The 14870-nt window shown below is 38.2% G+C and overlaps 1 protein-coding gene across 1 annotated transcript in view; it reads left to right on the top strand.

Moving 5' to 3' along the window:
* The window catches only part of LOC149801042 (long-chain fatty acid transport protein 2-like), a 43805-nt gene that overhangs the window by 12023 nt on the left and 16912 nt on the right, over window positions 1-14870 (top strand). The window contains exon 2 of the mRNA XM_089955083.1: window positions 12805-13198. Within this exon, the coding sequence (XP_089811209.1) occupies window positions 12805-13198 (394 nt within the window). The remainder of the gene's footprint in view (window positions 1-12804; window positions 13199-14870) is intronic.

Raw genomic sequence — 14870 nt, 5'->3', positions numbered from 1 at the left:
ATTTAGGATCTACACCTTGCAAATTTCGTCAGATTATTATTTTAGCGGTGAAAATTTGGTGGACACATTTGCTGACAGGTTTGAGGCCGCATTTGGCAAAGCCTTGAACAGAGTCAAAAAAGTGTTACGCTTGAGTACCAAAAAGTGGCTTGTCCACTACTGATGCAATTGCATGATACTGAAACTTTGTCCATCAGATTTAATGGTACTTTGTTTGAAATTTGGGGTGGACATCCACAGATGGTAGTACAGAATCTGAGCCCGAATATCAACAGCATTATGGAGTTTTACTGGTCTTTTGGATCCCATGAAAAACTGAACGAAGGATGTGGTGCAGTACAACGTAGTGGGACACACCTCCGCATCATCACTACCTGTCATTCCTTTCAAAGTCGATTCCGCCACGACTAATGACCAGGAAGGTGGAAACATCTATCACATTCACCGCGGGTTTGTGCATCCTCACTATTTACCCGTCAGTAAGTCGTATCTTGACACTGTCAACATTGCTATAAAAAGAGATCTGGGACATTCTCAGACGGGAAAGGCATGGTGAAACTCCATTTTCGAAAACGATTCTCTAACGAGTTGTAAGTCATGTATCCAATGCACCGAGGTATCACTTGACAGCGAGGACATGGTTTAGCAGATTTGCTGAAATCAGCCTTTGTTCAGCGGCCCTGGTTTTGAAACCGATGCTGACACAAGGATTGCATGCTTTGAAAGATGCGGCACTGACGCACGGCAAAGAATTTCTCCAAAATGGCATCATCGACAAACAAAATCCCAAAGAAACTTTCTTGAGAGCAGGCAAAAATGTCTTGCTTCAAACAGGCAAAGACATTTTGGTCGAAGAGAAACTCCTGTTAATGCCCTCGACGCTAACGACTCAGGCATTAATGCTTCCCTGACACCACAGCAAGGACATGGCAGAAAGAAACGACGAAGATACCCTTCCAGAGGCCTGCACACCCCCAGAGCTTGAAAGACCAAGAAAAGAAGAACCGTCCGAGACTTAGACGTTTTTGATTATTCAAAAACAGGGATAAAAAAGAAAGAAAATGATGCACCGAGTCTTGTGCCTGTTCCAAGTCGCCAATGTATAGGTTTGCCATGCCACCCACCTTGATGACGATGCAAGAATACCAATGGGTCGAATTTCATCCTGACTCCTCTGTCAAGGACTCAGGATCAGCTCCCATCGAGTGTGGAATCAAATGACAGCCCGAAGATTACATTGATCTGAATAGCAGTTACTTGTACTTGAAAGTGATACTGATCGACGCATCGACGGACGGTCCCGATATAAAGGATGAAGATAAAGTAGCCCTCGTCAAAAATTTCATGCATTCATTGTTCGGTGGAGTGGATGTGTACTTGAATATCAAACTGGTCAGTAGCAGCATGGACACTTACCCGTACCGAGCGTACGGAAAAGAAGCTAAGAACACTCATCTGAATGCATATGTGGTATGGAAACCTGACACAAAAGGCTAGTTAAAATACACCGATTTGATTACAGATAAAGAACCAAACGACAATGTGGGATATAAACGGTCGACGAATTTAACTCAAAGGACCCAACACAAATTTAGAACTGATGCATCGTTTGCATTTAGACATGTGGTTGAAAGAAAAGTATTAGCTGAACGGAATGAATGTACGCCTGAGACTGAATCGTAGCAGTACCGCTTTCCATTTCATAGCTGAGTCTGCCTATTACAAAACCGTCATTCAAGAAGCCAGACTCTACGTACGATGTGTGTAAGTGTTATCTAAAGTGGGAGTGGTTGATTAAACCATATAAACGAAGCAGTCTCCAGTCTGACCATCCATTGTTGACTTATCCTCCTATGAAGATGTGTTCAAGACTAGCCAAGCTGATCGAAGTTAGCATGAAGTTACACCGAGTCAGACAAGTCTGATACCCAAGCCTGAAGAGATAGAGAATGTCCGAATGTTGAAAATGACGAAGACCTGATAGATGAGCTCTTCAGAGAGTAAATCAAGAAAGAGAAAGAAGAATGGACGTAGAAGTACAGACTTTAGAAACAGAGAGAATAGAGAGAACAGCAGGAACCCAGAGGTTTTGTCGTGTAGACTCGAAAGAATTCTCCTTCTCTTTCCGAAGAAGCAGACCCTATCCTGTGGGAAAGCCTGCCGCCAGACGGGGACGCGGTCCTAAACCATAAAAGATTGCCATAATCTCCGTCCACAAAAGACCCCTTTTCAGGGCTACCCCAATACTCTAGAAAAGACATACTAGTTCAAGTGCCAAAAATGTCTGTATTTGTGTTTGTCTGTACGTTAAAAAATCGAAGTGTGTTTATAAGCACTTCGTTTCTTTCTTTAATGTCAAAAGATAGAAGTGTGTCTATAAGTACTTCGTTTCTTTCTTTTATGTCAAGAAGAAAATAGAAGTGTGTATTTGAGCACTTCGTTTCTTTCTGTTACGTCACAAAAATAGAAGTGATTCTATAAGCACTTCGTGTCTCTCTTTCATGTCAAAAAAGTGTGTCTATAAGCACTTCGTTTTCCTAGCTTGTCAAATAGTCTGTATGTGCTTGTATTTGTAGTTAGTGATTATAAGTAAAAAAGTGAGTGGGTGTTTCTTTTAGGTCCGTGCGTTCCATATTATTTTATGATAATATGGGTCTTTTTAATTTTTGTTTCGGGGGATGTTTTCCTTCACGTCAGTGATTATATAAAGGGAAGCGTTCGTCAGTCTGGCTACCCATCGACAATGAGACGACATGAATAACGGAATTGCTAAATTGCTTGAACTACAAGTGCAACTGGAGTATGTCAGGCGCATTTTAGACGATAAAGGCCATAACCGAACGAGCTAGGATAGAAGAGGAGGAAGAGGGAAAAAAGAAGAGGAAAAGAAGAGAAGGAACCTGACACACCTCATGCTAAGCCCTATGTGTGAGGTCAAACCTGAAGTGAGTACGCCTCCACAACCAGCACCAGTACCACAGCCACAGCCTCTGATACCTTGTACAAAGACCAGTGGTTCTCCAGACTGAAAAATGGGAAGGGGGAATAAGGAGGCCACAGCATTCACGCGTGTTACATAGAAGAAGACAGAGGGAAGTCTTCACTATCCCTGAAAGTGAAGACTGGGAGAGTGAACCCAGGTAATCCCCTCCCCTCTTCGTTACCAGCCATAACATTAAATTAGGAACAGAACTGGTGCTGTAGAAGTGTCTGGGATGCCAGACCCGGAAGATATAACCACTAGCTGGGTGTGTTTGGAGTTTTAAAAAAATCAGCCATTCTCAGGGCTAACAAAATCTCTAGATAAGAGACTATTCAATTTGCAAATTTGCGTGAGTCTGTAGTAGTGTGATTATAAGTACTCAATCCTATACTGATGTGATGGTGTGTGTGTGTATGTGTGTGTGTGTGTGTGTGTGCGTTCGCGTACGCTGTGAGGATAGTATATTTGGGGCTTGTATGTTTGCGCGTACGTTTGTGTGCATAGTAGAGTGTGTGTTTGTATGCGTGCGCGTACGTTTGTGTGGATATTATATTTTAGGTTTGTTTTTCCCTTTCTATTCTGTGTGGATAGTACAGTGTGTTTATATGCGTTCGCGTACGTTTGTGTGAATAGTAGATATTGAGGTTTTCGAAAGTAAATATTGTTTTTTTTATAGTAGATATTGGGTTTTTTAACCTTCTCTTCTGTGTGATAGTAGAGTGTGTGTCTGTATGCGTGCGCGTACGTTTGTGTGGTTAGTAGATAGGTTTCTGATAGTAAATATTGGTTTTTATAGTAGATATAGGGTGTTTTTATAGTAGATATTGGGTTTTTACCCTTCCCTTCTGTATAGATAATGGATAATATATGACGTTATTGCATTGGATGTTTTCATTCATGTCCGTGCTTGACATATAAAAAGTCAAGCGCTCGTCATTCGCGCCATTCATCATTGAATAATTTAGAAGAAGGCTTCTAACACAGTGGATAAAATGAAAACGTTGCAGGAAGTCGTGGACAATTTGGGGATGATAGAAGAGATGCTGGTGAAACTGGATGAGGATTACTATTTTTATAGCCCACATCGGGTCAAAAGGGAAATAAACAATTTGAGAAAGTCTAAGGAAAGACTAATGGAGCTGATGAAACAAGAAAAGGAGGAGAATGAGTACGAAGAAGATAGAATAAGAATGAAAGCCTGGAACGAAAAAATAGAAAAAGAAGAGAATGAGAAGAGAGAGAGAGAGAGAGAAAGAAAGAGGAGGAAGAGGACAAAGAGGAGGAGGAAAAGAAGGCGAAGAAGAGAACAAAATGAGATGGAAAAATTGAGATGCTGGTGGAGATTAGAAAGTAATCAGAAAATAGAAGGAACCCAAAGACCCTTTCCATAGCCAGTCATATGCCTCAAAAAGATATATATTCTCGTTGCCACTTATGTGTGTTTGTATGTCTTTGTTTATGCTATACAACAAGCCAACTTTCCCTTATCGCTATACAGGCTCAATTTTCCCCATGTTCACTTCCACTTGACGCTAAACGTGTCCAGGGTGATCTGAAACGTATTGACGCTAAACATGCAAACAACCTTTTTGCCTGAGATTTCCACTGACGCTAAACAGCCCCATTAACTACTCATGGGTGCTGCGTACTTTTAACGGCACATCCAAACAAGTAGGTTATTTATTGCCGAGGCAATAACAATAAAAGTGGATTGCCCATCGACACACGCTGACATCTAAACCACCGCTGTAGCTTGTTAACGTGCCGTAACTGTATGTGGACCTAAGATAGACGGCTTCAAAACCTTCAGTGTATTAATTTGCTTAGAACGGCAGTAAAATTAATTCAGCAAATCACTTAAGTAATATAGGCAGTCTGCTTGGCTTGATTTTTTTCTCCCGCCAATAGGATACGGTTTCTTTATACACAAAGATGACTATATCCAGCGTAAGCAATGTCGTAGAGGTGTCGGTGGATTTATTATTAATTACTTATTTATTTAATTTTATTTTGCTTTACTATTGTTATGAACGTTGGATGTTTATTAATATGAACACTTAGGTTACCTTCCAGTGGCGTGCAAGAAATTATAATCTTCTTACACAAAGCGTAATTTTGAGGGCCCCTTACAATAAAATAAATGTTGTTTGATGGGAACTTTCGGACCCCATTGGGTTGCTTGGACGGAAGCTACGCCACCATTTCATTCAATCATTATTTAAGAAGTTTACATTGTTAGGTGGTTGTTTGTGGAGTATCGACTGCACTTCTTACGTTGCTCGGACGTTAATGTCGCATCAAGAACACTGTCGACGTAGGATTTTCCCCTCGTCAAATGTCAACTAGGAAGTAATTCAGCCTCTCCTCCGTTTTCGTCGGGTTCTACGGTCACAACTGTAGCAACCACCAACCATTTGGGTATCTCTCTTTCGCGATAACGCTTCATGAGGTTGACGTGGTAGTTTCTCTTTTTCTCCCACCCCGACACTGTAGTTATATCCATCCTTCTCCGTTACAATAGTAACACTTTGTCACCCACCTGGAACTGCCGTTACTTCGTCTTTCTATTGTAAATCTTGACTTGACGTCCCCATCCTCCAGATTAGTACGGAGATAAACATATTGGAAGGTTGTACGTTCTTTTGCTAACGTCTGTTTATCCGTCCATAACTGTTTCATTACAGCCATGGGTCCCCTTACTAAATTAATTTGAAAGGTGAAACTTCTAAACTATCCTGTGGTACTTCGCGGTACGCGAAAAGTGTCACGTGGAGGCATCGATCTTAATCCCTCGGCTGACTTTCGCAAAGCTTTTCTACTTAAATCCAAATTCACCTTGCCTCTACATATCTGTCGGACCGTTATCTAAATTAAACATCAATCACAGCCCTAGCCAAGGATGGTATAACCAATCCAGTTTAGTGACTAAATACGGTACCGAGCCCATGAGTTATTTCATGTCACAGTGATCGAGGCAAAATTTATTCAGTTATGTGTTGACATAACATCGTACAAAATCCCCACTGTTAGACACTTAATATGATGATAGCGTAACAGATGTCTAGAATACACAAATATACATTTTAAACCTTATAGAGGAACTATTTTGCTCCTGAACAGATTACAAAAACTTAGTTGCCAAAAAAAAGAAAATAAAGCCTTTGCCACATCTATTTATTTCTTCAGAACACAAGGATGATAAAAGGTTGCTTGCTTAAGGAGGTCGTAATCAGACAAAAGTGGACTCACCATAGATGAAGCGATTAACGCTAAATCCCGTCAGAGAAAACAAGGATGATAAAAGGTTGCTTGCTTAAGGAGGTCGTAATCAGACAAAAGTGGACTCATCATGGATGAATAGATTAACTCTAAATCCCGTCAGGGAAAACAAGGATGTAAAAAGGTTGCTTGCTGAAGGAGGTCGTAATCAGACAAAAGTGGACTCACCATGGATGAAGCGATTAACGCTAAATCCCGTCAGAGAAAACAAGGATGATAAAAGGTTGCTTGCTTAAGGAGATCGTAATCAGACAAGAGTGGACTCACCATGGATGAAGCGATTAACGCTAAATCCCATGAATCACCTGTTTTATTTCCATTCATGCCTGGTGAGAACGCTGTTATTATAGGTTACACAAACACGGTCCGGTCCGTTTTGTGATTTTGTGCTCTTTTACCAGTGAAATCTTTTGAATTTTTCTCAATCCATGTGTTGTGTTACTAAATATTGCGATATATTCATAGTAAAGGGGCGTTTTCCATGTCTTGTATACTAAATATTCCGATATCTTCATGGTAAAGGGCCTTTTGTCCAACTTCGTCCTAGGATATGTTGATTGGTGTCATCTTGATTTGCTCCCCCAGGTATTAGTACGCACCCTTTTTGTAGTCATATGAAACGAATCATAATTTATTCCATGTAATAATTAGACGTTACTACTTTTTTATGAGAAAATATGAACGATTTTAATGACAATACTGTACGACGTTAGGAGTACAGTATTACTCAGAAAGACAATGAGTTCATATTTTCCGATATTTTCATTAAATACTTATTTTGCTTTTCTACCTAAGGCAGAATAATGAAACACAAAACACTACAAGAAAAATGTAATTGAATGTATGCTGGATTCCAATGTAAATACACAACTGTCGGTTCAAAAGTGCAAAGTAATAGTATACATACGCACATAGCACAGCCCATTGACCTTGAACTTTGTATCGTCATTTGTTTAAAAAATAAATTCTTGTTTTGGTCTGCTTAAAATAGAAATTTAGAGTCAAATTCTTAACGAATGCGCAAACAACTTTTCCAAATGATCTGAAATGGAGGGATTTTCTTTTCTATCGATTGAACTAAATTCTACTTTTCTAGTTGTGATGGACTAGATTTTTTCGCTGGGTCAATTCCATACTATTTATGTGTGACTGGAGGGACAGACCTTGATGCAGCTGTATATGGATTTTTGTTTTACCATCGAATCATAATTTGGGGGAAAATATGATTTCTTTTTATTGAAATTCTAAAAAAGACGCGTGGTTAAATATTGTTTGCTAGAGAATATCATATTCATTTCGTTTTTCAGTGCAGTAATGAGAATGCGATTTCTGTTGGAAGTGTAGTCGAAATTACAATTTTGCAGTTTGGATCAATTTTTGGAACCCATGTTATTCTCATTAGCATAATTAACTAAGCAAGTAAATTTTGAGAAAATTGAAGATACAAAATGTAAATATATTTATTGCCCTTGTTTTTGTCAGCTAAAGACGAACACTACTTAGAATCGCATTGATCTTCTCCTATATATATGGACACATGCAACAAAGTAAATTCCCACTGACAGTATTGTTAATATTTGACTAGACTGCTATATCTTTATGGTAAAACTGGTATATCTCGCATACATCCTATGAGGAGCGATCCAAGAGGAATCTTTAAAACGATGAAAATGACATGTTTCTCCGCACCTTTCTGAGAAAAATTACTTTGAACGTCTCAGTCAAAGATCTTCATTCTGATAAATACGGTATTTATTATACCGCCACACATAGACTGGTTCCGCACTTAGACAATAATTCTTTGCCTGGGATCATATGCTAACTCAAGACAGTATTTCTCACGATATTGGAAGCAAAACGTTCGGGAACAGGAGATTGAACCGTCTCAGGGGTAAGGGAATGTAACTCCCTCCACCTCTTACCTATTTTGTTAATGTATTATGACGGGGAACGTATTTAAAAATGAAACCATTTGTTGGAGTATAGTACCTTCTTTGGTAATACTTGCCCAATCCGAATAACAGCACACCCTCCAAACATCTCTTGGTTACATTAGCACCTAATAAAGAATGGGCATCCGCTCCAGTAGTTACTTATATAAAATTGCACTGATATTTTGCTATACCTTTGTTGTTAAACTCAAGATCTTGTATAGCTGGAATTGCAAGGTTATGATATTATCGAAAAATATGTTTTATTGCACAAATTAGTTTAACAACCGCAACATAGCCAATACGGTTTTGTCAAGAACCTTGACGAATAACTTATCTAAAAGTCAGTCTCACATATGGCTCGTGTACTGAATAGGCACTTCAACACCCACTCAGTGCTTGTGTGGAGGGGGGAGTCTCCATCATTTCACCACGGAATGGGGTATTCCTAATCCAAATGACCCGTCTCTTTCAGGAGAAAACAAAACACAATATGGAAAGAGAGGTAGAGTCCCTTAACTTCACAACCCCGATGGATCTTAACCAATACCCATCCAAACTCTAAGCACTCTCAAGTAACATCTTCGAGCTCCCTCTTTCAGCACGGATACCCCTGGATCGGCCATCGACATCGTTGTGAAAGGAGACCTTACATGACAAAAGCAAAGGGTAAAGAATTTTCTCCTGCATGACAAGAACTACTTTGTTTCGCTCTTAATTCGTCCCGCATGCTTTGCACCTAAGGACAAAACCGTCATTCGGAATATTCATTCAATTTGGTAGAGGCTTTAACCCCCATTTCTTTTGAATTTGTTAAGATAAGAATGTCCCTTGGGAATGCCCTCGCTGGTGCCCTTCTTTCAAGTGACCAGTCCATTTCGGTCCATTGAAAAATGCACCACGCTCATCAACCTCTGGTGATGAAGATATAGCCAATGAATTTATATTACGTCTGGAGATGTTGTCTGAAAGGGCGCTCTCCTTCTCGACAAATAGACTGTCGTCAGTTAGTTCAAAATGCAGAAGAGTACCAAGTCTTCCCACCTCTACCTTCCCGTTTGGAATATTTCATTTTGTGTCCTCGCCGATGAACCACATTTAAGTCTGGTACATAGTCTCAACTTCCTTGTATTGTAATCGTCTCGATGGAATAAGCCGATCCACATCACGTGGTACGTTACACCTTGGTCTTCAGTCGAATCTGTACATACTAGGGCAGACCTCTTCAAGACCTTGCGACGAAGTAGACTGCAAACTTCAGACATCTTTTCATCAGTACCAGACCGGACAGCTCTACTGTACTTCCATTGGATATGCGGGAGCGAATATTTGTGGGTTTTGGGGTTGTTTTTGCTGTTGTTTTTGTTTTTTAGACAGTGTCCATGTATAGAGCAAGAGCTAACCCCAGCCCGCATTTCACATTAGGTTCAAAGCTGGTTCCCACACATTAGGATACCATAGCCACTGCCAAGTTAGGGTTCAGGAGACGTGTGTCTCATCGCATGTTACGTATTCTCTTAACGCGTTAATGTAGATAACATATCTGAAAAATAAACCGAAGTTTTAGAATTAGATGTTTCTTTAATAATACGTATCCGAGTATAATACAGGCACTCATTTCTAGACATCCCTGCAGTTACATTCCTGTAAGAGTGTGCACAGCTGCTCAAGCAATAATTGACTATTGACAGGCTTTGGCAGCAGGCCTTCTATCTAAGGGAAAATCAATCTTGTCAGACCTGTGCCTCGGCAAGCAGATGATTTTTTAATAGTTTTGCTGCAAATATATGGGAGGGCTGTCTTTGAACCGTATTGGTTGTATTTCTAAGCAATAGTTGTCGGTTAAGTATTATTGACTAAACATTGTACAAGAACAAACATATTTGTTTCTTTTGATTATCCTGAGTAACATTTGTGTGAGTACGAGGGCACATAGAACTAGCGTTGCAGGGGTGGATACTTTGGAATTGTGTTAAGTGCACTAAGCAGTGAAAGAGATATACCAGGTGCAATTATCAATGGAGCCGATTCTGCTTACCTGTTTCAGCTGAATCATTCTCTCTCTCCTTCTTTCTCTCTGTACGATATACCATTATTTTTGTGTAAGTCGTGCAAATTAGCCAGACACATTTTTCTATGTATTGTACACCGCAGTTATTCTCCACGCGCTTTTCTGATAATTGTGACCTTTGTATGTAAATTAGCCTGTCAAAGTGGGTGCGCGATAGTGTATAGTTTATAGTATAAAGAAAAGTTATTACAAGTTAAAATATTTAAGAGAGGCATTACTTTTTGGGATGGGGGCGTGTTCATAACAGTTCAATATATTTTGGCGTTTCTAGCCATAGACTTGAAGAGCTTACGAGATGATGTTTCGTCCGTCGTCCCTCTGTCTTTTAGCATAATTTTGTTGTCACGATTCCTCCTTAAAAATAAAAGGATTGCATGAAATTTTTGTACACGCGTCCAGTATGTGTCAATCTTAACATCTTGTTTTTGCTACTCCTTTAAATGGAAAGTCATTTAGACGAGGAGTTGTCATCAGTAGAGCTCATATGGTGTCTAGTTGGTCCTAAATGAAGATGGTGCTAATCTGGTTTCTACTATGGCCGATAGAATGTCCAGATTTAATATCGTTTTATTCCTATTCTCCTTGATGGATGTTCATATCAACATGATGTTTTCACGAAAAGACTTATTATGGTGTCCAGTTGAACCTACATTAACATGGTTCCGATCTTATGTCTAGCATGGCCGCCACAACAGCCACCTTCAAAATCTCATCCTTACTCTTCCTGATTGGATGGTCATCAACGTTGGATTTCCAGCAAAAGACTTTTCATGATATCCAGTTTGTCCTAAATGCAAATCGTGCCGTACCAATATGATTGCCACGGCAGCCAGCTTCAAACTCGTATCACTATTTCTCCAGAATTGGTTCATGTCCCATGGAAATTTCACCAAAAGACTGCTTATGAAGTATGGTTGGTGCTAAATGAAAATGATGCCAACCTGACATCCAATAGGGCAGCCATGGCGGCCATCTTGAAAATTTTGTTATCGCTACTCCTCCCGAATTGTTGGATGTATCTGCGAAGGGTTTTCTCTAAAATGCTTCTTATGATGTCTAGCTGGTCCTAACAAAAACGCTGCCACTCTGAAATCAAGTATCGCCTCCATGGTAGTCATCTTAGAAGAAAAACTTGTTATGACAACTCCATTTCAACAGAAAGCCGTATTGACGTGTTGTTTTCACCAAAACACTACATATGATCTTCAGTTGGTTTTAAATGAAAATGGCACAGAACTAATGGCAATTGTGGCCGCCACAGCAAACATCATAAAAAGCTTGTTATTTCTTCCCTTGAATAAAAAGTCATACTATAAAACTATTGTTATCTTTACTCCTCTCCGGGATGCTTATGTTATCATGAGGCTTTCGCCAATATACTGCTTATGTTACCTAGTTTATCCTAAATGAAAATTACGCCAGTCGTACAGCAATGTGGCTGCCATGGCGACCGATTCATCACTACACTACTCAATGCATGATTGTTTTCCATCGGGTTTTGACCAAAAAATATTATTATGGTTTCTGCTTTGACCTAAATGAAAATGGTGCCAAGTTGACAACAAATAAATGTACCACAACAGCTGTTTTTAATTTTTATTGCATAAGAATTGCTGAGATGATTTCAAAGTTCATTAGTCAGAAGGTAGAAATGGTCTTGTCTTGAATTACTGAAACTTCTTTTCTCCCTATAGTGCTTCAGTCCCATTGTTTTTAGCCTAGGAGTCAAAAATTCTGAAATGAAATATGTTTGGGTATAATTTCAGGAAATATGCAGTGTATCGGATTTTCAGTAAAATGGAATATTTCCATACAATATATGAAAATCAATAAAATTATTGGCAAACTGATATGATATGTGCTTATGAGAATTCACAATGCATAGTGACCATAAGCCGTCATCTTTCGAGTAAGCACTGAATCAAGAATTTCTATGAAGATGGAAAATACCAATAGGGAAGAATTACGTTTGGAGGACTGAAAGTTAATGATTTCAGATAATGTTCAACTGAATTTGTTTTATATATGAACCCACTAAATAAGGATACTGTTCTAACCACTAATACGGCTTGCGATAGGCGCATGAGGACATAGGTAACTGAAATAACGGGGGTTGGGGCGGATAAAGTCAGATATGTTACACATTTCTAATTAAGGATGATGGATGCACAGCAGAGATCTGGAACATGTAGCACTTTATGTTTCCTAAGTATTAAATCACACCTATAACATCTGTTGATGGGACACAATTTCCATTTGTTTGACATGTTCATCGGAGTACAGATGAAAATACATATTGTTTGTCTGAATGCAGCCATACATTAAAACTATTTTGCTTGTTTTTGTAGAATGAAAAAGCTTTTTTGATTTGGATCTTTTTCACCAAAGTTGTGAAAATTAAGAGTATTTCTCCATTATTTATTGTGCCATGTTTACGGATCTGAATCAGGCAAACATTAATGAATTGATCCAATGTTTATTACACAAATAAAAAAAATAAAAACCTATTCATTACAGTACATATTTCATTCTGTTTGCAGACTATATCTCAACATTATAGAAAAATGCCAAAGAACAGGGAAAAGCTTCTGTATGGGGCAGCGGGGGTTGTTGGGTCTTCCATTCTGGCATGGCGAACATTTTTTCCATGGATTGGTTACGATATTCAATTCCTGAAGGCAGCAGGCAAAGTCGGTGGACACATGGCGACGAATATGAAGAAAGGCAGGTATCTTATCGATGTGTTCGAAGATGATGTCCAGAAATCTCCCACCAAACCTTTCATTGTGTTTGAAGACAGGGTTTACACGTACGAATTCATGGATCAGCAAGCAAATCGCGTGGCCAGCATCGCCTTTCAATGGAAACTTAAAGTCGGAGAAACTGTGGCTATAATGATCACGAACGAGCCAGCATTCATCTGGACGTTTCTAGGTAACTTTTTCACAGTAACTTCTTGATGAAATTTTTTTCTGAATATATTTTGGTTTCCGCTGTATAAAAGTATATTATCACTTAATTTTGCAACGAATATTCGTATCAAATTATTTTGTTAATAGAATGTGCGCTTGGTGCTTGAGCACAATAGTGATTTCCGCATCAGACATAATATCGGCCTGGCATGTATACAAGATATAAAACATGAATTATAGCAACGTATACCACAAATGAAAGGCTTTGAGTCCTTATTCAGAACATAGTAACTGATCTTAAAATGAATATGCTCCCTCTAGTGGACATCAAGCATAGGGATGATACGGACAGACGATTTTCCAACGTTGGAATTTATGCATTTCATAAGGACTGAACATCAGATACAGAATCAACTTTATTTGTGCTAAAGTTATGGATTAGGTCAGGTAATTTCGTAAGGGCTTTGACGCTTTATTTTATGACAAAAACGCAAACGGGTAATTTGCTTTGATGAAGAAGAATGGCATATGAATACAATATAACAGATATGAATACAATATTAAAGATACGAATACAACATCAAATATACGAATACAACATCAACGATACGAATACAACATCAGAGATGCGAATTCATAGCAAAGTATCGTTTTTAATAATGAAAAGCCACGTTGTTTACTTTTTACATTGCAATTCACGCGAGAGGTCCCTTTCAATATAAAATATTTTAACATTCAGAAACAGACAAGAAGCAGTATTTCCGTCTAGTCATTTCGTTACGCTAACGTCATCAACGTAAGACGGGCCTCAGATTTTGTGTTACGTTACTCAAGTTGACACGATTGCTTTACAGACCTGTTAAGTGCAAATCAGTGAGCAAGGAAAGAAATTATACAAAACTTAAATAATCATAAACGTTATGCATAGTTCATTAGATTCTTCAAAGAAATGTTTCTTGATGTAATGCAACTTCATTATCTTTATAAGATTATACTTACATTCTCATTAAGTGTAATGTAGCAAATCAATTCAAAAAAGGTTTACAATTTTCCTTTTTCTAAATGGAAGCAAATGAAGTGATGAAAATATGATAATTTACAAAGACAATATAGATAGTGTTATATGTTGTAAACCTGAATTATTTCACATAAACTGAAAACCAAAATGTAACATCTTTGCATACAAATATGTACATAAATTTACTGGCAAAATCAGTGTTTCCTTTTATCATAATGTGTACACATATTTGAAGATGATATATTATTTGTAATTTAAGTCATGTACATTCATACAATTAAATTATTTGTAATTTAAGTACAAATAAATCACTTATAAGGAAAGGATTTGCTAAGTTTTTAATTGTACATAAAAGGCTACATAGCAGAAGCTGAGATAGTTACACATACATTAATAATGTTAATTGATTTTTATTTCAGTTTCCTTTACTGGTCACGACAGCTAAAAGATAAACGTTTTGTTTATGACACTTAATCTAGTTCCATCTTTTTCAGCCAGGACATTGTGTAACAGAATTATGATTAAAAAAGCAACAAGTTTATTTATTTATTTATTTATTTATTTATTTTATTTATTCAAGAGGTGTAGAAATAGACTTAAGTATTAACTCCAATTCAAGCAGCCACTGAATTGAAATTGATGATTGAATTATAGCCAGATTTCATATTTCATTGAT

The sequence above is a fragment of the Sinohyriopsis cumingii genome, chromosome 4 (genome assembly GCF_028554795.1).
Source record: "Sinohyriopsis cumingii isolate HCF-2022 chromosome 4, ASM2855479v2, whole genome shotgun sequence".
Taxonomy (NCBI): domain Eukaryota; kingdom Metazoa; phylum Mollusca; class Bivalvia; order Unionida; family Unionidae; genus Sinohyriopsis; species Sinohyriopsis cumingii.
Note: the sequence above shows the minus strand (reverse complement) of the source record. Positions and strands in the feature narration are given on the sequence as shown.